Here is a 26118-nt window from a genome sequence, read left to right as displayed (position 1 = left end):
AAAATGAATGTTTTATTTTGCTCTGAAAGCTTTCTGCTAACAGGCAAGTTTTATCTTGTGAGAAATGGTTAACGATGATATATTAACCACAACCATAAACACAATTTATTAAAAAACAGAAATGCAACGGAGGAGGAAATTATCAAGTTAGATCTGAAAAAGGTTAACACAGAATTATGTACTGGATGATCCCACAGTGCTGATGGGTTTAATATTTACAAGTCAGACCAGGTTTTCTGACTCTCTATTTGAAGAATCTTTGTGTCCATTAAAAAACAAAATAAAAGATTACTCAGCTTTTAAATAACTAATTATATAAAAATAAGTAATTTTTAATTTTGCATTATCTTTGGTCTAATGGGTTACAACTCAAACACAAAAGCACACAAAAAGGGTTAAAGAAGGGTTAAATAAATAAAAAAACAAATCCACTGATGATCTTACATTTTGGCATTTTAAATGTCCCCGTCTTTTGCAGAAAAATCGCGTCAGCTTCATGGATTCTTAGTGGATTAATCATCTCTTTGAAGCAACATACTGGTAACACCAACACATTGATCAAAACTGAATTTGGGTTTTGCAACAATTGCAGCAATTAATTGGCTTAGTATTCCCCGAGAAAGATTTGCATGCTTTGAACAGAAGTCTTTGGAAACACAAACATCCCGGAGGCAGCACTGTTCCTCATTAAAACCTGGTCCCTAAATCCCTTTTATATGTACAATCAACAGTTTTAAATCAACCTCTGCTAGAGCAAGAGATTTCAAGCTTGTTGAAATATGTCATGTCTTATATTTCCCAACAAACCAATCTGGGATTTGTATGAATGCATTTAAATCATTGGAAGAAAACCTTGTCTTTAGTACAAACATCCTCAACATTTCTCAAAATCTTGTTTCCAGATGATTATCTAGATGATAGAAAACCTAAGAATTCAGAGCAATACTGCACCATACATAACTGCCAGCTTTAAACTTCAAATGTTGTTTGTGCGTCATTAAAAAAAGTTATATTTTTTCTTATTTGTGCTATTTTTATGTACCTCCTAGGTTCCGTTGTGGAAAGCTAGAAAAATATCTGTGACTCTCCTAAAGCAACTGGCAGAGAGATGCAGAATGGTTATTGTCAAAAGCATCGGTTTTAAATGAGGACCAAGAGGAAACTGTGCCAAAAAAGAAGGCGACAGTCTGAAAACCCTTTTACGTTTTCAACTAAAAGGTCAGAATTAATTGTTACCTGAGGCCGTAAAGCACAGTTCCATCAGGGTGTAGTCGGATCATCCTGTTCTTGACCGTCACCCCATGGACAAAAGACTTCTTGTCATTAATAAAGTAGGTGTCAGGAACCCAGAGCTGGTCAGCCACCCGGTTGTCCAGGGTCAGGTTTAGGGGAATGCCTGTATAGGATAGCCGCTTATCTCTCCAAGACTGCTGGAAATACATGGTGATGGTGTAGTCCTAATGGGGCACAGAGACAGAAAGACTTTAGTTCCTTATTATTTCTTTGATATTGGACCAGCTTTCAGTGTTTTCTCTATTCCAGTGTTGAGAGTCTGGTTTGTACATTTGGTGATCACACTTGCATAAGTTCAACTTATTTCTCAGAATACACCAATGTTGTAAAAATAACTGCTCTGTCAGGCAGCTAGCTTTTTCAGCTACAAAGACTGTGTGTGCTTTGATGTCTGTTTTACTCTTGATTCTTATGTTTATTTCTAGCTGAATGAAACTCAAAATGACACAGAAGTGATCTGTAAAAACTTTGCCAGGCATTTTCAGGTCTTCTCTGAATATTTCTGACATCTCCAGATAAATTTTTTAAATAATTAGCCTTGTGCCAGACGAAAACGTCAAGGATTGATTTCCTCGTCAAGTCTGAACTTTGTCAAAGTTCAGATGGAAGGATTAAGGTTTACTAACCTGAGTATTCAATTACTGAAACTGCTGTGTGTGTTATTGGTGCAACTAACACACAATGTGGGATCAAAACTATTCCCGCTGTCCCTCCCTCATAAAAACACGTGTTCCAGCAGCAGAACAGACTGCAGAAGCGAGTTATGTTGTGTGATGTCAGCTCTTATTAAGCAGTGGGGAAAGTCACTGGCCTCCATGCTCCAGTTCTGAGACTCAGACAGTTGGAACTCCCAGCTTCACCTGCTCCTCAGAGGCTCCCGTTCCTGCATTGGTCTCAACTCTGCCACTGCACCACCAGTCATTCCTTTCTGTGACTCAGTCAGGAATGGTGGAATAATGCAATAGGAGATGGTAATGGTGTTCGAAATGTATTTGTTTAGATGTGAATAAAAATAACTTGGGACGATGTCTTGTTTTTAAGCATCACTGAGCTTAGTCTAGATCTAATGTCAGATGAACCCATTTTACATAAGAGCTGTCATAAAGCATTCAGACACAAACAATGCAGTTTTCTCCCGTGAGAGCCAAGATCTCTCAATATAAACATTTGCATGAAGTTGGAAATCTAGCATGGATTGGACTAGATTAAGACATCAAATACATAAAACACTCAACAGTGTTCCAAAAGAAGCTTAAGCGGGATGAATCGTCTTTTTTGGGGGTTTTTTGCTCCTCAGAGTTGATGTCTGAGCCTCAGGGAACATGTGTTTTACTGCTGTCTCTTGCTTTCAGGGTTAACATCTCAACATCAGGAAGGCACTCGACTCATGTTCTCACTTTCCAGCCAGGTCCATTAAAATGCTGGTGGAGTCCTGCGTGCTTCCTCCTTTTATGTAATTCTAACCCTTCAAATTACATTTTGTCAGGGCTTTGAATCCACGAGGTGTTCGAGCATTCGAATTAGCTGCTGACTGGAACAAATGAGGAAGCTGGGGAAGTGATGTCATGAAAAGAAGAGGCTAGAGTCATAAAATCTGATTTAACAACAGGTTAAGATTTTTAAACTTCTTTAAGGCGTGTTTACGTAACAGGCAAATCTAATGTTTCACATCCGACCATATATTATCTTCTACTTATGTACAATGGAGGTAAGAGGAAAATGCAGACATTCTTTCCATAAGAGACACCCTTTAACTTCTCCTGAGGTATCCTATGTATTTTGAGGAGATAAAAGCTATCCCAAACCAACTTGGGCCTATATGATTTAACATTTTGTTAAATCACAAACTGTGATTTAACAAAAAAGATTAATGAGCCACACTGCATTACTGTCTGACTTTCTTTTGCATATCCACTGTCTGTATTTTAGGTATAGCCTACCACAGGAATAAGCTGATTTCCACCATGTGCCAGAGTGCACCAGGATGTAGTTTTGACCCCCAAAGGTGCAGTATCCGTGAGCAGAAAACCTCAGGCACCTCCACAGGATGGCAATGAGTCCGACACAGGGGTAGGTCTGCAGCGAAACAGTCCCAGAGCCAAAGAGGCACAAAGAGATGCAGAGCACCTGACACCTGACCCAGCAACGTAACCACGTCTCCTAAAGCCAAGTCTGGAGCCCAGTAGCACCTGTACAAGCATCTGGCAGCAAGACTTTGCTTCTTGGATGATTTAAAAATCAACAATTACCGAAGCCCCACAAACTGACTTCACATAAGCGGAAGAAGATGTATGACTGCAAGGATGAATGTTACTGTAGAACAGGGGTGCCCAAAGTAGGTCCTCAAGGGCCAGCATCCTGCATGTTTTAGTTCTCTCCCTGGTTTAACGCACCTGAATCAAATAATGGCTCATTAGAAGGCCTAAGAAGAACACTGACAGGTTGTTAGTACTACCTGGGAGATAACTACAATGTGCAGGATGCTGGTCCTCGAGGCCTGACTTTGGGCACCCCTGCTTTAGAACATCAGTGATCCATGTTAGATAAGGTCAAGTAATTAGATTTCCTTTGATAGTACAGGCGTTCAGACCATCTAAAACTCATCAATGTCTCAGTTGAGAGCTGGTAGCATTTAGAGAGAAAATCGCCAGGTTTCGGTTGATCTAATCTGGGAGAAGAGCAGCCGTTAGATTCTTCTCACAGCTATTCAGCGTTTTCAGCATCCGTTGCACTTTGCCAAGATGCTTATGTGTGCATTTCTCAGGAAGCTCGAGGAAAACAAACTTTCTGAAAGGAAAAAAAAAAAACGCATGTGTGTTTGAGGGCCATCTGTACCTTCAGAGGTCACCATTCAACACCAAGACGAGTGTGGCTATAGTAGAAAAAAAATAAGGCAACCACTGCAACTGCTTTGGCCTGATAAATACGTTAACTAGAACACAGAGACTGCAGGGAGATTGCAGGCTATAGAACAAACAGATTTGCAGATTTAAACTACATAGCTGCAAAGATAAAACAAAACTTTAATCAAAGCAAGTCATATAGTAGGATGAGTCAGCTGAATGTCCTTATTTTTCACAGTAGCAGAAGAAAAACAAAATCTTCAGCCAGTTTTGCGAAAACAGGTGATAAAAACATATCAAATATACATGGTAAAAGGTAAAAAAAAAAGTGAACCAATAAGATAGAGAAAACCAGAGTGTAACAAGTGACAATAAAAAGGGAGAATGAGGTAGACTGCACTACTGAACTAGTGTGTAGTTTTTAAAGCTTTCTACTTTTGTCATTTTAAAATGAACTTTAATTGCAAGTTCAAATAAAAGATAAAAGAACAAAGAAAGGTTTGAAGTGTGAAATTCTGGACAAGTAGACAGATGAGAATAATTTCTCTTGATCAGTCATTCACTATGCTTTTCAAAGGTCTTTCAGAGTTTTGTGTGACCTTTGGATGGATTTGTTTTTACTCAGTTTTACTCCAGTTGTTACCTTTGTAAAGGATTTTATTTGACTCTAAGAAATTTAGAAAGGACTGAAAGTCAAGACATCAAACAATGTTTTGTGAAAGACCTAAATTGGTTTTCCTATCATTTTTTAGAAACAGAGATGTCCATGATGGTAACATTCTTTAGAAATAATTTTCACCACCACCAAGGACCATAGACATCCTCAGAGAGGGGAATGTTGCATTGCTGCTTTTAGTCTGGTTAGATCCATCCACACTGACATGTATCATTCTAAAATGAAACTTTTAAAAGGTTTACTTCTGTTTTATTTTTTTCACCATACATTTAGTAACTTCGCTTTAGATTCAAATTTTAATTTGTGCACAGAAGAACACCTCCTGCAGTGAGAATCTTTCTGCACTTTTAACTTAATGTGTGTCAAATGCCATCTGTTAACAATCTTGAGAAACTTAATTTTTCATGTCTGAAGCAGGTTTTGGGGAGTATCAAGTATCAGTTGTCTATTTCAGAACATTCTCAAAGAATGATTCCCGCAGATGTTGTCTTAAATATTGCCAAACTCTACAAATATGAACTTGTAAATCCTGACCAGTCTCAGCACTGGGGTCCGGTTTAAACCAACAGAATGTTACATCCAAACATCCAGCTTAATAGAAGTAATAAAATAAGAATTAGTCATTCAGCCAGCCACTGGAACTGTTAGTTGCAATAATAAACTAGGGATGACGCTACGTCTCATGAGGCAGCGGCGAAAAAGTGCTGCCTCATAAAGCTGAGAACACAGAATATGAAGCAGAGCGACCTGCTTGTGTTATGCGAGGGTGGGTTTACAGTCTCTTTGGGGATGGAACTATTAATAGAAGCAGCTGTTCCCCTCAGCACCCACATGTCCATCATCAAGGTGGCACCTCGGTGTTTCAGAGGCTGAGTGATAGCCTAAACGTGAACCAAATACTGAGTACTTACAGCCTAGAATCAGGGACAGGAGGTGCTTCCTTACTGCAGTGAAACCACGCTGACCTGCACCTCATGTGGGCACCAAATCTAGATGACCAAATGTTGAAGCTTTGCTTCCTTTTACACATTTACCTAATCTGTGAAAATATGTCTCTGACACTATTACACTTGATCCATTTCTTTCATCCTGTGGGTCTGACTTACCCTTATATTTTCATCTTAATGCGGCAAAGGGTCTTGTGCTGCAATAACCTCACTGCAGTGTGCTGCGGTTTGACCTAATTCCTCCTTATCTATAACCATCTTTGGCGGAAACTGAGCAAACATCAGAAAAGGGATTACAAAGTGAAGAAGGAGGAAAGGCAATATCACTTTCTAATCAGAAAAATACTGAAACCACCGCAGAACCAGGGCACCTGATGTAAAACAGATCCTGATCACAAGTCAGGCAAATACAACTATAAACTCCTGAAATATCAAAGTTATAATCAGGGGTTTGCTGCTCTGGAACATACACTGCCAGGCAAAAAGCTGAACGCAAAACGCAGAAAAATCTATTTTTCTACATGTTACTGGAAGCCAAAAAATAACAGAAAGCATGGGTAGTTTGGCGTTTTGGTTCAACAGTTCACAATTCCTCAGTGCCTCGGTTTGTAGGTGCCAGCCTGTCAGTGGGTTCATCACACCATTGGTCCATTTATATTTTCAACATAAACACACCCACGCAATTCAGGCTAATCACACAATTGTTTTGCCTGCAGATGGGGGCAAAAAGCTCATTGGAAAGGTTGTGAAAAGGAGTGGATGACATGAAGCTCAGACAAAAATGACAATTTTCATCATACAACTGTGATAATGAGAACATCTCGACATGTCAGTCCAACCACGCTGGGCTCTTGAAACAACACAAGAAATAAAGCTTGGATTGACGTAACCGGCCGATTAGGTCTTACCATAAGTGATAACACAGTAAATAGAACATGTGTTGCCTTCCTGAATCCTGTTGTCAGACCAAATATCCAGTAATGCTCTAATATAGCAAAACCCAGTGATGTGAAGATCAATAAGAATACAGATGCTAATCATCTGCTCTCTTCCACCCATCAGGGCTTTCACTGTTGCCAAACCAACCAGCATCCTTTTCCTTGTTTCCATGCCAACCCCAGCTCTTTCCTATACAGGTAGACAGAGACAAATCACTACAAATCAAGATTCTGGCAGAAACAATCACAAGGGCAAATCAAGTTAGTCCAAATAGGAAGCAAAAAGGAATATGTTTTATTTGATAGATTGGTTGTTTATACTGTTACCAGTGTCTTAAGTGATTTAAATACATATGAGTCAAACGAAGGGAAAACTGTTTAGTTTACGGTTATTACCAGAATCCTTGAAGTTTAACAAATTAGTCCTGAGTCCTCTGAAGGATTAATTTAGCACAGAATCTTTCTTGTGTGCCAAACAGATTCCCTGTGACTTCCTGAAGGGCCCAATCACATTGGCACCCATGACTGCTGCCACCCATTTCCCTGTTCTACTCCACTACTCACTGGTGGAATCAATCAATACACATTTGTGTCAATCAGATGTCCCTTAGGGCGACTACGTTTCTTAGTTAGCGGATAAAGTGAGTTTGTAGCTTGCGGCTCTTGCAAAGCAAAGTGTAAAACATTAATCATGTAGACAGTTTGCTGAAAGCAAAGTTTAACACTTTGGCTCTAGGACAGAAGCCAGAGAAAAGATGATATCATTCCCACAGCAAAAGAGCAAAAGAGCATGCTCTTTTCCTTTTGTTAAATAACTACAGATAAAAGTTAAAAAAGTCTGTCTTTAAACCATGTTTCAACAACTACCAATTGAGCCGAATCCCAAAATGACTGCTATCCAGTCAAAGTTTCAGTAGTCCCAACTATGCCTGCTATCAGTGTCGAGTTCACACAAATGTGGTCTCTTGAACGTCATTCAGACTGCAGCCCACAGGTGAACACACAATCCGTTGCTACTTACCAGCATGGTTTCACATTGGACGGTCTCCAGAACGAGATGCCACTATGCCTATTCCAGAAAAGGAACATTGTCATTTTGAATTACTGAATTACATTTTGTTTCACCGGGAAATTAAAATGTTCTAAACAAGATAACTTCTAAGGCTTTTGAGAGACCCTCTTACTTGAGAAGTTGGTGATTTGTGGAAGGATCAGATTATTGCATTATATTTAGAATTGAAAATGTCCATAAGTAAAGAAAAATGAACCAGGATACTAATAGGAAGACTGGAGTCATGGCTATGATTAAGCGAGCTGAACTTGACTTCGTAGTCATGAGTTGTGAGTAACAACTGGAAGAATGAGATAAATACAAACAGGTGAAATTAGACTGATCTCACCTTGGGCATAGGAGCTCAGAGTCAAGTCTGCTTTTGCATAAGGAGCCATATTGGACATCTGCTAAAAATACTCAGTGGCTGCCACCACAGAGAAGGTTCTACATGAAGAAAGCTTGAGGCAGCTATTTGACTGCCGACAGGAGACCCATCCGAGAATGGGTGGTTGGATGTTAATGCAATTAAACCAAAGTTGATTCCTAACTGACTCATAATGCAAGCCTCAAAAACTGACAACTGTTTTCAGGTTACAAAATGGTAAGTGGCTGTAGTAGCATACACATTGCCCTGTGGCTACAGCTGTCCTGAGAGACGAGGCTGCCATGCACTGGCACCACTGGGCCCTCTGATCACCATCAGCAGACGAGTCAGGTGAACTAGCTTGTCTACGAACACAACTAAGACTGACAGAGAGGAGGTTTCAAACTGGCAACTTACCGTTCAAGTGATTGTCAAGGACTTTCAGAGTTTCTTACTTGAACCTTTTACACCCACAATACAATTTTGTGGAAGACCAGGGCTTAATTTAAGCACAACGGCAGTAATAAAAAAGATCTGGAGCTGTGGGTGAGTGACAAAATAATCAGTCTGTTTAACCAAGGCTCAAGCTCACAACCAGCTGCAATGAACAGCTTGAATACTTTTTTCTAAAAGTTAGAGCAGCATGTAAACCTAAGCATTTTGTTGCCTGTGAGTTCTGGTATCCATGTTGACCTCAGTTAATCCTTGTCTCGCTGTTTGCATTCTGGAATCGTTTGATTTACAAATTAAGCATTGTGGAAGACCTTGCATTGACAACATAAAATTCTATAGTTCATATGGTTGACAAAGGCCTGCTGAAGTTGTTAAAACAAGGAGAAACGTAGCTCTCAGTCTACATGATCTGGTTTGACTTCCCTGGTTTCCACTTTTCAGTCTGAGCAGACAGACAGAGACATTAAACAGGAGGTTAATGGAGCTTCATTTAATCAGGTGGTCAGGCACGGCATTTTTATTCCGAGCAAGCAGAGCTGCAGTGACATATGAGGCTGTGATTATCACACTGTTAGCTTTGACTTGAACTGTTTCTATTCTGTGTGTAAATCTGAGACTGTCAAGTTCTTTATAAAAAAGGTTTTCTCTAAAAAGGTTTCTTTTTAGTAAGAATATATTTGAGTTATTGTATATCTATTGAAATTAAGTCCTAATTAGACATTATAAAAACAGTTTGACTATCTACAGTAGTGGTTTTATTCCATTTCACCTCCAACACTCCAATTAAGTGTTTGCGGTGAAATGAAGATGTTTTAATAAAGTTAATGCAACATAATTTTTACTTACCCTTTGATAAACAAAAGGTAAATGAAATCATGCTTTAAATTGAATGTTCACACATTTTTATATTTAAAAAAAACAAAAGGATATGAATTTCTATTAGGAGCCTTAAAACTACTTGTGCCTGGTCTCCCCTCAACTCCTAACCTCCTGTGTCTAACTGAGCAAATCCTGACACCTTGACATCTTCCTCTGACGCCTTGATATCTTCTGCATGCAGAGATGAAGAGAGGTCCGCACCGCTTCTCATAAATCCTAATCCCACAGCGGCGCTAGACCCATCACTCCTCTGTCCTGATCGATAGCACCAACTGGGTGGATGAACACAGAACCCATGACTCGCTCTAAAAACACAGCACACTCTCAAATGTTTAGAGAAAATGTGTGGAAGAAATTAGAATTTATTTCATACATTCTGCTTTTAAACAATGAAAAGTGGGAATTTGGTCCTGATCCTGAATGTAATTTTTATTAGCAGCTAACAAGTTTTCTATTGGCCAAGTGCTGATTGCATCTTTTTTTTTTTTCAGATGCAAGCCTCCTAAAGCATCTTGGGTAATGTTTTCTGCCAGAGGATATTTTATCATTTCACAAAGCAGCCAAAACAACAACAACAAGAACACACTTAATCCCCCTCAATGATAATTCTTTTCCTCAGCACTAGCAAAAAAATTAAAGTCTTCATATGTTGTGGATTAAATGATAAACGGGTCGCAAAACAGTCCAAAATCCTTTAATGACAAAAATAGTGATATGTACTGCAAAACATATCACTGTATTTCGCACACATCTCTGAAACACACACACATACACACACACTTCTGAAAATAAAATATTAATAAATTAAATATGTGAAACTGGTGACAATAGGACATTTGAGAATTGAGATTAAACAGTGAGTTGCAATGATTCCCAGACACTTTAGCTTTTCACACTGAATCTACATTGCTGGACAACAATGTTTGTATATCCATACCTTTGCAAGCCTAAAACACATTTGCATGCTCATGTCTTTTTCTTAAGTCCTGTACCCCCCACCGGGTGCCACATTTCATCACTCTTAGACAAACATCACGCTGCATCACTGTTATTTCACCTCCCCAGATGCCCTCTCTTCTGACAGCACACCATGTCTGATGACTTAGACCAGCAGAGACCTGACAATGATCTGAAAACCTGCCTGTAATCTGTTCACTAACTGCCAAGTTCAGTTGTGCCTCACGACTGGTACAGGACCTGTCCACTGGGGTCGCGTCAGTGTCATGGACAAGAGTGCTTGATTTGTCTCAAAATGACATGAGACATGTCCTTAGGGAACACTGAGGGAGCTCCTTTGTCCATATGTTAAAGGATTCATCTGTAAAGTTATTAATGGAAATAAGGAATTACGAAAACAAACAAAAAAAAGACTTGTACACATTTTTTTTTTGTATTGCACTCATTTTCCTAAAAAAGGAATAAACTGAAACAAATTCTCCCTGAACATCTCTCAGCTCCTGGGTTTTACCTGGTGGAAATCAGATCTGAATTAACTGCAGACATAGCCTCAAATCCAGACATATTAAGTCTAAAAGTGAAGTGAGCTTATTAGAGGATTATTAGACCTCTAATTTTAGACATGTATAACCTGAGACTGCCAAGAAAAGTTAAATCACGGCGAGACCAGGGACTGAACCTTCAACCTCTTTCCCTGCTGACCTTCGGCTGGACAAGTGATGATGTGTAACTACCAAATAAGTGCATGAGAAGCCAAAAAAAAAAAAAAAAAAGCTTTTAAGTGCTATTTGGCAAGTCATATTTCTTCACATTCATTTTTTTTCCCATCACAGAGGATATATCACAATATTTTAGAACCAGAAAAAAAATAAATTATGAAAGAATGAAATAAATTGATCTTGGGAAAATTATCTTAAAACTTGTTTAAAAAAAACATTTTGAATCATACCTGTTAAAACAGCAAAGCACTACCTTATATGGCTGTGAGCTCCAGTGTTGAAGGATATCGACAAAACAGATTGTTTTCATAAAGAAAATGATGCTACTTTATTGAGGATATGTCTAAAAAAAATCTAAAAAATACAAATAAAGTTTGAATAATCTGAAGTTTGAGGAATAAAAAGGCACACTTTTCTGTCACTTCTTACTTGTGACAGAAAAAAGGATGGCATGAGCAAATTAGGTTTTAAAGTAAACAAACACAGTTAAGCTGCATAAAAGTAAACACAGGTGGAAAGAGCTAATTTCTTCTCACCCATCAAAAAGTGTTGGAAACATGTTTTTCTCCTGAATTATGGAACAAATTAAACTTAACAACCTAAACCAGATCCAGACCAAACCAGTCAGTCTTCAGCAATGCTCTAAGCCACCATGTCTTTTTTTTTTCTTTTTAGTGTGTTTATCTATTGAACATTACTGAGTCATAAACTGAACAGACAACTAAAGGGAAAAAAGTAAAAAGTAAAAATACCGAACTCCGTCCTTTTAGTTCATTGAGCCACAAGAATTGGAATCCCTCCTCCAAAAAAACTACACACATGCAGCTCAATACAGACTGCTATCATATTTTGTAGCAATGCATAATACAATGTTTACAAACTGGATTTCTGTCCAGTACGAACATTTTCAACAGATTTGTGTTAAAGAGCAAAATCGGATTTAAACCCAACTCTTCCTATCTGAACATCTTCTGATAAACACTTCAGTTTCACTCTGTAACTCACGGTTTGTTCTAACTCGCACAGCAGCAGTGGTGTTAGACGTGCAGAAACTACTGTGATATCACAGCCTTAGTAGGTGCAAATGTGAATTTAAACAGCGTTAGAAGCCCACACAATTAACGAATCATGGTTTCATGGCTGGGCCGGACAGGAGCTGCTAGAACACTCCACTGAGACTCTTTAAGCCTCCATGAGCTAAAACTGACTGTAGTTCATTTCCAACATGTATTCGTGCACCAGAGTCAAAGTGATGAGCAGTAAATCAAGGCTTGCAAAGAATTATGAATCACTGTTTCAGCTTGCATGAATTGAAGAAAAATATTGACAGATCTGGTGTGCGTTAAAATGCAAAAAGTCTTTTGTTACCAAAATACCTGAAGCAGAACTAAAGCACAACAGGCCTCCCGTATCTCAAGCAGTGTCAGGATAAAAAAACAAAAACTAAAAAAAAGATACAGGGTAAAAACAGCATCCTTGGGTGAGAGTTCAACATCTCAACAGACTTGTGAGTGTTTCAAGCTAATATTATGGTCAGGAGCTGCTGATGTCTTCATAATTGAAACGGTTTTCAGTGAGCTATGGAATCATGATTTATACTGTCTAGTTAAAACATCATAAAAGAGATTGTCCAATTACCCAACTACTTTTGGGTAATGCCTCAGAACAATGGTCTGAAACATACCAGAAAGTTCACCTCTGAAAGGCTCAGGAAAAGACAAGCAAAATAAGTAAAATAATAATTTTGGTGTGGCAGTCAAATTTTACTTTCCAGTCTTCTGCAAAAAGAGTGGCTCAAAATTAATCTGTAAAAATGCAAAAACCACACAGCCAGTTACCTCAAACGCATGATGGAAGTCATTCTCATAAACGGTTGTGTAATTACTCTTTCAAATAGGGTTTAATTTGTTTTTTTCTCTCAACAAATTAAAGCATCAAAAAACTTTCTGTATCAAGACTTACTCAAATTTGAAACTGACATTTTCTTGGTGATCTTAAAATTTAAACAGAACCACAAACAGAAGAAGTATGTAAACAAATTTTCACAGCACTCTAGTTCCTTCAAAGAGTTCCTGGTTCTCCTCTTAACAGGTTATACCCAGGAAAAAAAAGAAAAATCTAAAGAGATGCATCCAAGAAAACCCTGAAATCAGATTAGACAAAATTAGATTATAAAGCCACCTTTCCAGACTCGTTAAAACCTGTTTAGGAGAACTTCCAGCTGAGGTACAGGACGCAGAATCATGGAAGACTAACAGCCGACATAAGTTATCTCCATGAGGTTGCTTTGACTGTTCGTCTCTATTGTCACCAGCCTGGCAGGTCGCCGGATCACAACCTCAGGGGGTTAATAGAGAAGGACAGACGAAGGATAGAGAAAGTTTAGCAAAGGGAACCTCCATCCCTTAACTTCTTGTAGAAACCATGCTCCGTTTTTTCTCTCCAGGACTTTATAGGTTTGAAAACAGTCTAGTTTTATGCAAAAACAAGAAATAAAAAACTCTAGCTTTCAAGGTGAGAGCTCTTAGTTCAAAACCACTCATAGTCTCACGTCTGCATCAGTTGTGGAAGTGAATCACACAACAGTTTTGCAGTTGCAAGTCAGAAAATCAGCATAAGGTGTTGATGGAGTTGGCAACGATTAGTAGCATGAACAAGTAATAGCACATTACTCTGCTTTTTATGCATTCAAACAAGATGCTCACTAACTAAGGTTAGACAGAACTGTGAGCGTGATGATTTAATGAGACTCAAACTGGCAGCAGAGCAAATAAACCGTTTATTACTGAATTTTACACATTAAACCCTGAAGCAGCTGTTTGCGGCTTTGAGTTCTTTTTCTAAGACATTTTAACTTTGGAGGGAAATTCAATCAACAGTTCCTGCCTTTAATTTGGAATTCTGAATTCAAAGCTGAAAATGGAAAATACTGAGAACTTATATCAGGGTACACACACAACTGCTGAAGCTACTAATTCTTTCAAACCACTCAGGTAACTTAAACTATTCAGAGGGCAGGATTTGAGATCCTTAACAATGTTCTTATTGTCTGTGTCTATTAATTATTATCAAGAAAAGACAGAATAATGTTACTTCTAGTTATTACTGGAGCATCCACTGCTCTTTGTACTCAGAACTTAGAAAATACTTCAAAAGAGATTTTATCAATTGACAATATTGAGTTGGAACTGCAATACCAGTTGTAGAAATCATGCTCCCTTTGTTCCACCCGTACATTGCATGTACTGGTGACATGCAATGTTGTAGTATTAGAACCATTTTACATAGTTCTTTGGCTTACTGTTGTCAACCAGTGGAGGAAGTGAACAAAGCCATTCAGTCCACATTTGCCACTCTTCCAAACATTGAAATTGTGGAAGTCAGTGTACATTCGGGTGTGAAATATATACATTGTATCCGCCACAACATAACATTAACAGCCATCTGGTTCAACTTCATGGTGGACAATGGTTGTTTAAATTGCAGGCAATTTTCATTAAGCTTTCGTTGCGTCAACTGGCGCCTTACATGTCAGAGGCAAATGTTAGCAGTTGAGTAACAGATAAAACTTCAATAGAGGAAGCAATCATTTCTGATTAGCCAAGGGTTCAGGCCCTTGGTTATATATGAGGTAAATAACTTAGAACAAGGGGCTTGTTTTCACCAAATCAGTAGATCAGTGGCATTACTTTTGTTGATACATGAGATTCAAAACCACCTTAATTTGGAATTGCTCAAATTGAATTTCATGTTCAGATATTGGACTTGAAATTTAGTGAGGCTGCTTTATCACGCCTAGATGGCTTAAGATGCATACATACATTTGTGGAAGGTGAGTGTAAGTAAAACTAAACTAAGTATGCAAAAAAGCAAAAGGCATTTGCACTTACACAAATTTCCATGGTAGTGTTACCTCAGGTTTGTTTAGATAAACTATAAAGCCTGCCACCTTTTATCTTTTATCCTTTCCCAGTCATTTTGTCAATATCAGTGGTACAGCCTAGAAGAAAGGTTCAATGAACCAGCCCATCAGCTTTGACTTCAAACTTTTGTTCAATTCACCCTCATTTCACCTCTGTGTGTGTGAGTGTGTTTGAGTTACATCTTCATTCAGTCAAACATGCAGCAGTCAAACTGTGTTTATGCCAGAGTGCGTGGGGAGGGGAAACGTGTGAATTTGTCAGACTCTCTCAGCCTCTGTGCACCTTGGCAGCGCTGTACTCATGCTCTGTATGAAGTGGTCACATCATATTCTGCAGACAGACTCGCAGCCCCGCTGCATGCTGTCTGACAGCCGTTATGCAATTACTGCGCTGGGGTTAAAAACCAGCAGAACACGCACAGAAAAAGGATTCGTATTTTTTACCCCTCACCTCGTCTGTGTGTTTCTGATCACCTTCTCTGTCCCACACGCCGCGCTGAGGCCGCAGATCGTGCGTGGAATCACTAAGCAGCCTCTCAGCTGCCTGCCTTGTTAATTCTCAGCCACCGCCGGCTGTGACACCGCGGGGAAGGACTTGATGCATGCGGATTGGGGTTGACACATTGCGGATCTCATCACGGTGCTGAAGGGAAAAGCGGGAGGAGGACGACGAGGAGGAAAAGGAGGGAGGGGAGTGTGTTTTTTGGGGGGGCGGTGAGGGGAGTTCCTTCAGGAGCAACGCTGCACCAAAGCAAAACACACATTTCCACCCTCCGCTGCTCACGAACTTACCATGTTGACTTCAGACACCATGTCAATGCTGGCGATGTCTATGCTCATTCCCACATCCACCGGGGCTCCTGTGGAGACAGCAGAGCGTTAGGAAGCAGCGCAGCAACCCCGCTGAGTCCCACATGGAAACCGGCTGCAGTTTACCTCCAAAATCAGGCCGCAGACGGATGTCATAGCCCTTCAGCAACTTGTCAACAGTCGCTTTCACGTAGGACATGTTGCTGGGTTCGTTTGCGCTAAAAGATTGGGAGAGGAGTAGAGAAAGCATTTCCTGTTCAGATTGAATTAAAGTAAGCTCAGGCCTGTGTGGAATCAGAGGTGCTGCTGTCAGATCTCACCTTTGCGCACCGCAGACCACAGTGATGAGCAGAGACACGCTGCAGACTGTAATCCACATCGCTGGCAACTCTGATGCTGCCAGCGGCTTCCACATCGGATACGCGCAGGGACGCAACTTAGGAGGCAAAATTAGTATTCCAAAATAAATCAACGCATGCGCGTCCTTTCACCAACATCTGAGCGTCAGGGGGGACATGACTTCGGATGAAGACGAAGCCCGGGCAAAGAAGAGCGCAGCAGGGCAGAGACGAACATGTGAGGAACGATTCACCTGCAGAGGGGAAGGATGGAGAGAGGAGCTGCACGCCCAGCAGAGAACCTCCATCAGCTGATCTGCGTCAGGTTCCGCTTCAACTTCGGGACAGTAAATAACGGGCTCGGAGCGCGACTCCCCGGTCACCTTTGGAGGGAGGAGGGAGGGAGGGAGGAGAGGAGGGGGAAGCGCGGTGCGACGGCGCGGCGCGGCGGCGCGACGCGAGCACGTCCGGGGAGCTGCGCACAACTCCTGGCAGCGTGACGGGATGCACAGCAACTTAATCAGAACTAGCTAAGGGACTGATGCACGCTGATCTGTGACTGATTGACCATGGAAGCTTACAGGGAATCGGGTTATTAATTACCGATTTTACTTGTAGCTTCCCGAGTCTTGAGCAGGAGCACATCCGCAACATTTTTAAGGGGAGAAGGAGGGGAGGGGGTGGGGGGGGTGGAGACGCACAAGAAAACATATATATATATACTTCAGAACATTCTTCATTCCTTTTTCTTATCTCTGGACTTTTAGACTTAAGGGTGCTCCTAAAAGTGAGAGACAGATGTTCAAAAATTGGCCCCTTGAAAATGAATAAAGGGAATATTCGCAGCTCAGTTTGTAATTTTCAGAGATATTTATTGTGAATATCACAATAAACAGGTAGACAAACTTTAGATCTGAGTATGTAAGTGGACACAATAAGCCAGTTTCAATTTATAAGTGAGAAACAAATGTGTTTAATTGAGATCAATGATTTATTTTAGTTTAGTCACACAGAGACTGGGACTGAATAAAGGAAGGGAGTCTCAGTAAAAATCAGGAGAAAACGTAAAATATCGGCAAAGCTTAGAAGACAGACATAGCAGGAACATTTGAATTTATATGTTTGCTATCCGTTCTCATGTGTGTTGTCTAATTCAATAGATCATTGTATATATTTATTCAAAACATTAATTTAAAGATATTTTTTTAGTTTAATTAGCTAACCCTTTAAAGTTCTCTGCATGGTCTGGCATGTTAGAAAACTGAAGACCAGTTCTGCTTCTGATTAGCCTACTGATGAGTGAGAGCCTGAATGTACAGAAATCTCATGCAGCAAGACAGAAGGAAACAGGGCGAAAGCAAAAGGTGAACTCACTCATTAACTTTGCTGTAGGGAAGAAGAAAAGGAGGAAATTAAATTTACTAAATAAGCGCTCCTACATGCAGAGAAAAACTATTCTGCAGACAGAAACTAAACCATGACCGCAGAGAAGAGTCAGACTTTATAAAGAGGAAGATCTTCATGAAATACAGACCAGGTGAGTCACAATATGTAGCACCTGCAAGCAGCAGGAAGCAAAACTAGCAGCAGGAAATTTGAAATGAGTAACTGAAAATAAAAAATATCTAATTTAATAATAAAAAAGGTGAATACAGAAATTGCTGCACTGAAGAACCAGTGATTAAAAAATATATATATATATTTTCCTTATGTACTGGGGCAATACCAACTGCATGTGAAGCATTGGTAAAGATGCATCTAATACAACACACAACTGGGTTTATAAAATCAAGGCCAGATTTCAGCAAATTTTTTGGAAAATTTGGAGTTTTAACCTGGGGATGGGTTGATGAACCAGTCAATTCACATTATCACTTTTCAGCTCACACAATGCAGCTGCCTCTTCACCAGGACAGACTAAAGCATCACCCTGATTTCTTTTTGCGTTTTTAAAGAATTTCACAACTTGTTGGGAAATATTTCACTGACAATGCCATGCCAATTTGAAGGAGTCATTTTCAAATGCATGAAATTAGTAATATTGCCAATGCTAGGTTCACAGATTTATAATTACAAGTGGATTGAGCACATTCTTATTCATAAATTGGCACACACTGGAACGGACAAAATGTGACAGAATCACTGCACATTAATTACATTTGCTGTAAATGTCTGAATATTCCCTAAGTATAGGAATAAAATGATTCAAAGTAATATCTTGCATGTGGACGATGGAGTGTCCACAGCCAAGCGTCGTTGCAGCCAGAGCTCTCTTATATGACTGAGTGAAGCCATGCAGCAGGAGTCTGGTTTGCTGCTGGCTGTAGGGAGGCGTCCAACACTGAGATGAAGCTGCCCTGACAACAGCACTTACCCAGCAGGCATCACGCCTCCCAGGCTGCAGCAGCAGAAGCTTTGTGTGTCTGGTGCTGAGATGAAAGAAAGTTTCACTCACCGCCATCATGTTGCAGCAAGGTCAGTGGAAAATATCTATGTCCCCTAAACACACACACACACACACACACACACACACACACACACACACACACCCACACACACAAGCGGTTTGATTCTTGTCAGACTAATAAAAAGTCTTTCCGTGTTTAGATTTAAATGGACTTTAAATTGGATTTTCTAAATATTTTCATTCTAACTCTAACTGTAGCTAAAACACTGTCAAAAAAAAAACATATTGTTATAAAGTTGAGTGGAACTAAAAACGGTGTACATCGCACCAACTTAAATTAAACTCTTTCAGGAACCAGGAATTAACTCCCACTAGAAGGTGCAAAATTATCCCCAGGCAAATAAAAATTATCCATCAATCTCTTTTAGTGATCTCACTCGTCTGATCGTGATCCATATTTCCTGATCATAGGTGAAATTTATAAATCTCAAGGTTCATACAACTCCTTGACAGCATTCTTCTGCAGATGATTTATCTCCTTCCATCATCCCACAAGACACCTACACTTCTCAAGTCCTCAGCATTTGGTGAAGCGCAGACTCAGTGGAGAAACGTAAACATTTTGTTTCTGCATGTGTCACAGCAGCAGTCTCTTCAGAGTCTGAAGACTTCTTTTTTTTTCTTCCTTCTCTTCATCCATGTTATCCTGCTATGTCACCTCGAGGTGTTATCCTGAAGTGTCACCCCGAGTTGTCACCTCAACGTGTCACCCACATAACCAGATCATTTGCTACTCATCATTTTGCTCTCCACCACTCAGTCCTCCTTCTGCTGCTGAGTTTCCTCCATCTGTCAACTCCTGATAGTCCTCTCTCTGTCCACAAAACACTGTCAGAGCCTCTTGCCTCTGGTGCTAAAATGCTGAAAAAATAAATAAGGATTTATGATTGCTGTTTTTTTAAGTTCATTTAAGGTTAAAAGTGCATGGAGGTTGTTTTCAAAAAATAAATGTTTGGTATTCATGATTTTACGGGTAGGTTAAATACTTTAATAGACAATATGGTTGATATTCAGAACTTACACGTTTTAGAATAGATTTATATAAAATTAAGGTGTTTTTCCTGCTATTTATCTTTGTGATAATAACATATGAAGCAGTTTTGATTATCATGGAAGCATGGAAGCATTTCTCAAAGAACCTCCTCGTCCCTGGATAGCTGCTGTTGCCATTCTCCTGCTGCTCTCCCTTTTATATTTCTTTCTGCACTCTGTTCATTTCTAATCATTACCAATCAACAGATTTTCTCTGCACCCACACAAGAACCAACATGTGATTGTTGCAGGATAAATCAGAGCACTCCTGATGAGCTGCTGGGTTATTTGCATGTTTGATTTCCACTTTGCCTTTTGAATAAACTCATTATTAGTGTTGTAAGTTTTAATGACCTCTCAAAGTGGCTTTAAGAGCTCATTAAAACTTTCTAACTCAACTTGTGGTTTCATCATTGTTAATTCAAAGATGACAGCATCGAATCTGTTTGGTGTTTTGTATTTAGAATTATATAATTTTAGAGCCTAAAAATCAGATTATTATCATTTAAAATATACCCAACTTTATGCAAATTAAAATGTGTTAGAGCTAAAATCAGTTTGTTAGAAGTAAAATAAACTTGATTTACTAAAATATTTAACTTTGTCTGGCAATTTTTAAATGTAACTCAAAACATCTGACTTGAAATGTACAAAATTTTTACATGATTACATTTTCATGGCTGATAGAAATAAATGCGTGGAATTTTATGCGTTGTTGGTGCCATCTTGTGATAAATGTAGCTCACCACAGCTAACTAACAGATTTTGTCCACTTTTTGTAAAAGATTTCTGCATTGATAGAAATATTATGTTTTCCAGATTTGTTCAGTTAGTTTGTTTTATCTAAAAAAAGTTTGTTTTTGTTTTTCTTGTTGTTTTTTTTTCCCCAAAACCCACATTCATCTAAAGAATTAAGATTTTACGCAACATTGGCATTGTGTGGATTACACACAGTGAGTTAAATTTATCTAAACAAGGACAACGAAATCACTTCTTACTTGGAAAAAAACAATAATGGAACTACATTTTATTTAACTGACCTTGCCTAAACTTTACCCTTGTAAGTCATTAAGTCTTTGACAAATTCATTCATAAATTCTGCAGATATGAATGAACGAACCATGAATAGCATTTATCAAGATTAATTGATTTCGCTCAATTTGCCGTAGCTTGCATGTCTACATAGCAACAAAAATCCTTCAGTGTGTTAAAGAAACATTTTACCCGTCATGTCTCTGGATGTTAAACTGTCTTTGTCCAGCAGGGGCAGCTGTTTGCACACAATGTTTTGTGAACTGAACCCGTGACAGTCTTGTCATAAAAACACTTCTCTAAGAGACAAAGGTCTTTGACGCGACATTAAAACAAAAAAGGCTCGTCTGATGGCTCATTGTGTGCAGGCGGCTTAATGAAGTGAATAAATTCAGGTTCCCTGCTTAGCCTGATAGCCAAGGAAGGAAAAACATCACAGTAATAACAATAACCTGGAAACATGTCGTCTCTGAGTTTGCATTAAAATCCTAGAAGTGTCACAAATGTTCTCCAAAAAAAAAAAAAAACGGACACTCATAATCTACTTGCCTCCTTGAACAATTCCGCTCTAACAAAACAAAAAACATATTGCTTCCAGCAATTTCTACTTTCTCCCCTGGACTCGGATTATTTTCCAGGCCAGGCCAATCAGCGAACGGTAAGAGAAGACGTGACCGATGACGTCGATTTTCTCCGCTGTAGTCTGCCTGTAGTTTTAGAAATTGCAGCGGAAGAAGTGGACAAAGCCATTCAGTCCGGGTTTGGCCATTCTTTCAAATTTTGAACTGACATATCAGCTCTATTTGCAGTGGAGGATGATAGTTTACAGTGTAGGCAATTTCCTGTATGTTTTTTTTTTTTTTTTGGCATCGCAAATGTCATGGGTAAATATTAGTAATTGGGTAAAATGTAGTCCACACCTTCAGGAAGCAATTGTTTAACAGGCTACGACCCAAAAGCTCTGCTAAGCAAAGTGTACCAGGCTTATAATTAACAAGTATTTGAGAAAAAAAGAGAAAATAATCAATAGAAAAAGAGTCAAATATATATTCTCATCCAATATAAATTGTTTTATAAATAGTGTTCTATTAAATATTTTTCAACCCTTTATAAATAGGGGGATTAACCAAATAGTTTAGAAAATGGCATTAAAAACAAGAATAAATCATATAAATCTATCACAGAAAAGGTGAATCACTAAATATTCCAGTCATGACTCTAGCATGATCAAATGAGACAATGTGAAAGCTAAAAACATGTTGTCCTGGATCTATCCATCTCCATGACAACTCCTCTTACATAAACATGTTTGTGGAAGAGAAAAAGCATCGAGAACTTGCAGAATGACTATGCACACACACGAAGGGCAGTGCCATTCAGAAAATCTGCAGGGATCCAAGTGTTTGGGAGAGAAAAAGTAAAAGAGGAGAGAAAAGAAGAAAATCGTGGACCTCATGGTGGAAAATGGACCTTGGTTGTTTATGAGTCAGCTCCAAATGTAAAATGATTTTATTTTGCAAAAAGGTGTTCAAAATTTAGAGTGTGTGTGAAGGGGAAGCAAAAAGGGCAGAAAATAAATTGTGGGATTTTCATTTGAAGGTGACGTCAGTGTTGCTGCTCACAGAAGACGCACTGATTTTTAGAATGAAAGTAAATCTGCCTATGTGTTTTTATTTTGTAAGTGATAAACATTCACATCAGAACTAAACAAATGTAATAATAGAGAAAAAGTAAGTGCACACCACAGTGTAGGAGCTTGCAGACAACCAACAGCAGAAAAATCTCCAAGTAGTTGTTATTTTCGATGTTACCAGAACCTATCAGAGAAATTGCTTATTGATTGAATCTGGCAGACATTTGTTTCTGCACAGCTTCTGGAAGGTCCCACTATCATGCTTCAGTCCAGTTAACATCCAGTTTTGCCTTGTAATTCCTCCGCCACAGACTCACACCTCTCCCTCTTTTTCTTCTCTTTGGCACAATGATATTGAACAAGTAGTTTTGAACATTTCAAATGTTCCAAAGTGACTGAGGAAAACTGTAAATGTGATCTGGCCTAAATGATGTTTGAATCATTTTTAAAACATAAAGCTCATTTAAAATGTCCACTTTGCATAAACAGATTATAACTAGAAAATCATCTGTCTGCTGCTCGGTGATGATGAGCTGTGTTGAGGAATCAGAGCTCATCAGCGCCATAAATGTAACTAATGGATCACAATTTAATGCAGCAGATGAAGGCCATCAAAGACGGGGTAAAAATTTAACCTTCATCTCATGGAGGAGTCAGAAAGCAGTTTCTGGGTTTGTAATTCAGCCTCAAGTGTTAAATTTTTCTCCATGCTGTCCAGTAAATAACTCTTGACTTTCTCTCTGTTTGTGTTGTCCTCCTTTGGGGTCCTCTTGTTTTCATGAATGTGAACTGTCAGATCCCAGAGGAGCAGGAATTCATCTGGTTTGGGGTAAAGTGGACCAAATGCACACGGCTCTAAAGATGAGGAGGGGTTAAATCTCTACCAGAGGTCAAACATGTTTACATGGTCAGAGTAATTGTGTGACTCAGTGGTAGTGAGAGAGCCTGTGGAAGACAGAAACAAGAAACATCCTTTCATTCATCACTGCAGATAATATAATAAACAACAAAAATAAGCAAACATTGAATATTATAGACAATTAATTATTAAAAATGGACTATAAACTCATAACATTTAGAAAAGTATAGTTTTGTTTAAATACAAATACAAAAAAGCAAACAAGTACATAAAAAATTTATTAAAAATTGTTAAGTTCTATAAAGAAATAAGTAAATGAACAAATTAATTAAGTGTATCTATTAACAAAGGGCATTAACTAATAATAAATCACAAAACTACTTTCATTTTGTTTTTATCAGCTAAACAAAGGAATCATTTACATGTTAGAGAATGAAAAGTTTTAACTTGAGGTAGTCTTCGTCTCAAAGACTATATTGAATTCCTGCTACAATGGCAGAAAGTCAATATAGCTTTGATTCTGCGTGAACCCGATCTCAGTTTATAGAACATTCAGACTCCAAACATAACTTGAATAACATGGAAAAATGCAAGTGTGTTGTGTTCCTGTTTGAATGACTCATTCAGACTCTGATGGTGAACATGAAGACATCAGTTCTGTGTGAGGAATGCAGATGTTCAAGATGAAATGAAACTGTTTTGCTGAGGTAGACAGCAAGTATAAATATTAAAAATGATGTCAAACGGAATCACATCTTCAGCCCCAGCTGCTCATTATAAATAAAACTGAATTTATTACCACAGGGAGTTCAAAAGACATTCCCTATGATATTTTTCCATCACTGACTCAACACTCAAACACTTTCACATCCAGTGCTTGCTGTCTTTTGTCAGGTCAGCTCACTGTAACTGTATGTTTGATAAAGTGTTTACATTTGATGCCTGGATCCAATGTGTGACTCCATGAAATAAAGCTTTACTCCAAGAGAAGCCAGAAATCTGTAGTTCAGAATGCTAACAGTCATCAGTAGTGAAATGAGGCTGAACCGATCAATCGTTCTCTGGTGAAAATTTGTGTACAGGTTTTAAAGCACAGTTTATCTCCAGACTTCAGACACTTTTCTGTATTTGATCCCAAAGATTTGCAGTTGGGATACACTTTGTTTAGTCAGGGTACATGTCAGCTGACTGGATTTTTATCTGCAATAGTTTCTTCAAATGCAATTAAATATTAAGTGAGTCACACATATTTAGTGATCATCAAATTAACTTTTGTTATCATCAAAATCTGTGAGCAGAGCTCTCTGCAGAAGAGTTTGTTTGCCTGTTTGCTCCAAAATTTTCTGATTTTCTTGCACATATTGCACAAGCATGTTGGTCATTATTCTGAAAATAAGATGGCGTTACAAAACAAGATATTTTCAGCTCTGATTACAAGCTGTCACTTTAGGCCGTTATTGTTGTATCTAGATTTAAATCTTGCTTGTTCTCCGCTGTATTTTGTGACAAATCAGTCTCACACAGAATCTAAGATATCATTACATACATTAAGATGTAAAAACTTAGATATTTTTTTAAAAATACAAGCTCTATTAAAAAACAATCTAAACCTAACCCAAAACCTACTGCTGTGACTAGAATAATACTTATCCCAATTGTTTCAAATGGACGAGAAAAAAGGAAACCAGCAAAATTGCAGAATTAATCAAAAGTACCGAGGAGCTATTAACAAAAACAGTTTTTAGGGACTCAGTAATAAAAAACAGATAATAAGGAGACAAACTAAAGGCAAATGCTCAAACAGCCTAACATTAGAATGTCTCTGATCATTCTGGGTGTTGTATTTATCACTTTAATGTCTTGTCTTTTTTTTTTTTACCCAGCTACAGTACAACTGAGTAGGGTGCTTTGTTTCCTTGGAAATGAAGCTCCAGTTTATGACCTTAAATATTTTTATTAAATGCCACAGATGCAGAACTGACTTTATCTAAATGACACAGCGTTTGACCTTTCCCAGGTTCACCGTTTTTATCTCATAGAAGTGGATTGCAGTCAAAACGAGTTTGCGTCATACTGGGGGTATTTTGAAACTGAAACTGGAACCTTTCCAACTAGATCATTCATTGCCTCTTTATAGAAAGACAGAAACCTATTTATATGATACCATTTATATATAGATGTTAAAATTTACTCAAGTCATTAATTGAGTAAACTGAACTGAAGGTAACATGGAAGACCTCTTTCATATTATGTTTCCTTCTTGCTCTCGTATTCTTTTTTTCACACCTTCTCAACATGATGCAACCATAATCTGCTTACAAATGCAGCTGCAAACTTCAAGATCTCACACTGCCAGAATGGCATAAGGGCTTTATTGGGCTAAGATCCAATATCCTTGCACAATTTTTCAAATGTAGATGTGACTACACAAATCATTCTTTGGACCGGAAATCATCTATGAGGTGAACATCCATTATCTACATGTGTTATTTTTAATTTTTTAGAAAATATTTCAACTCTCTGCGAAAAGTAAATAATCAGAGTATACTATGTTATTTAAAGTGCAGCATTTGCAGGATAGCCAGACAAAGGTGATGTAATCCATCTGTATGATGAGTAACCTCGTTGTCATCATTTTGCCATGGGGTTTGGGGTTTGGGGGGGAGGGTAATATGACTAATTCAGGATGAGTAAGAAGTTACAGTTGGGAGTTACTTCCGTCATGAGAATATTAGGCTGACGTGTGATGGATGTTTGATTTTTAGCCTCCTGTCCTGTTCAATCCGAGTTTCTTTTTTCATAATAACAATCAATTTTATTTTTTTCTAAAGTCATTTGTAGTGCCCTGTTTTGTTCTGATGATATTTGCTCAGATGGATTTCAGCGCTTTCCCTCATCCTGA

At 38.6% G+C, this 26118-nt stretch overlaps 1 protein-coding gene across 2 annotated transcripts in view; it reads right to left on the bottom strand.

The window, feature by feature from the left end:
- gabrb1 (gamma-aminobutyric acid type A receptor subunit beta1) overlaps positions 1 to 16565 on the bottom strand; it is a 35150-nt gene extending 18585 nt beyond the window's left edge. For both annotated transcript variants that reach the window (XR_008606529.1, XM_055038795.1), the window contains exons 1-4: positions 16176 to 16565; positions 15982 to 16073; positions 15838 to 15905; positions 1237 to 1457 (exon numbers count right to left, since the gene is read on the bottom strand). Coding sequence is in view for 1 of the 2 variants with exons in the window: in XM_055038795.1 (XP_054894770.1) it covers positions 1237 to 1457; positions 15838 to 15905; positions 15982 to 16073; positions 16176 to 16270 (476 nt within the window). In the remaining variant the exon portion in view is untranslated. The remainder of the gene's footprint in view (positions 1 to 1236; positions 1458 to 15837; positions 15906 to 15981; positions 16074 to 16175) is intronic.
- Between the last annotated feature and the right edge of the window lie 9553 nt (positions 16566 to 26118).

Source organism: Poeciliopsis prolifica, unplaced genomic scaffold (genome assembly GCF_027474105.1).
Source record: "Poeciliopsis prolifica strain line A6 unplaced genomic scaffold, Auburn_PproV2 SCAFFOLD013, whole genome shotgun sequence".
Taxonomy (NCBI): Eukaryota; Metazoa; Chordata; class Actinopteri; order Cyprinodontiformes; family Poeciliidae; genus Poeciliopsis; species Poeciliopsis prolifica.
This window is presented reverse-complemented; position numbering and strand designations above follow the sequence as displayed.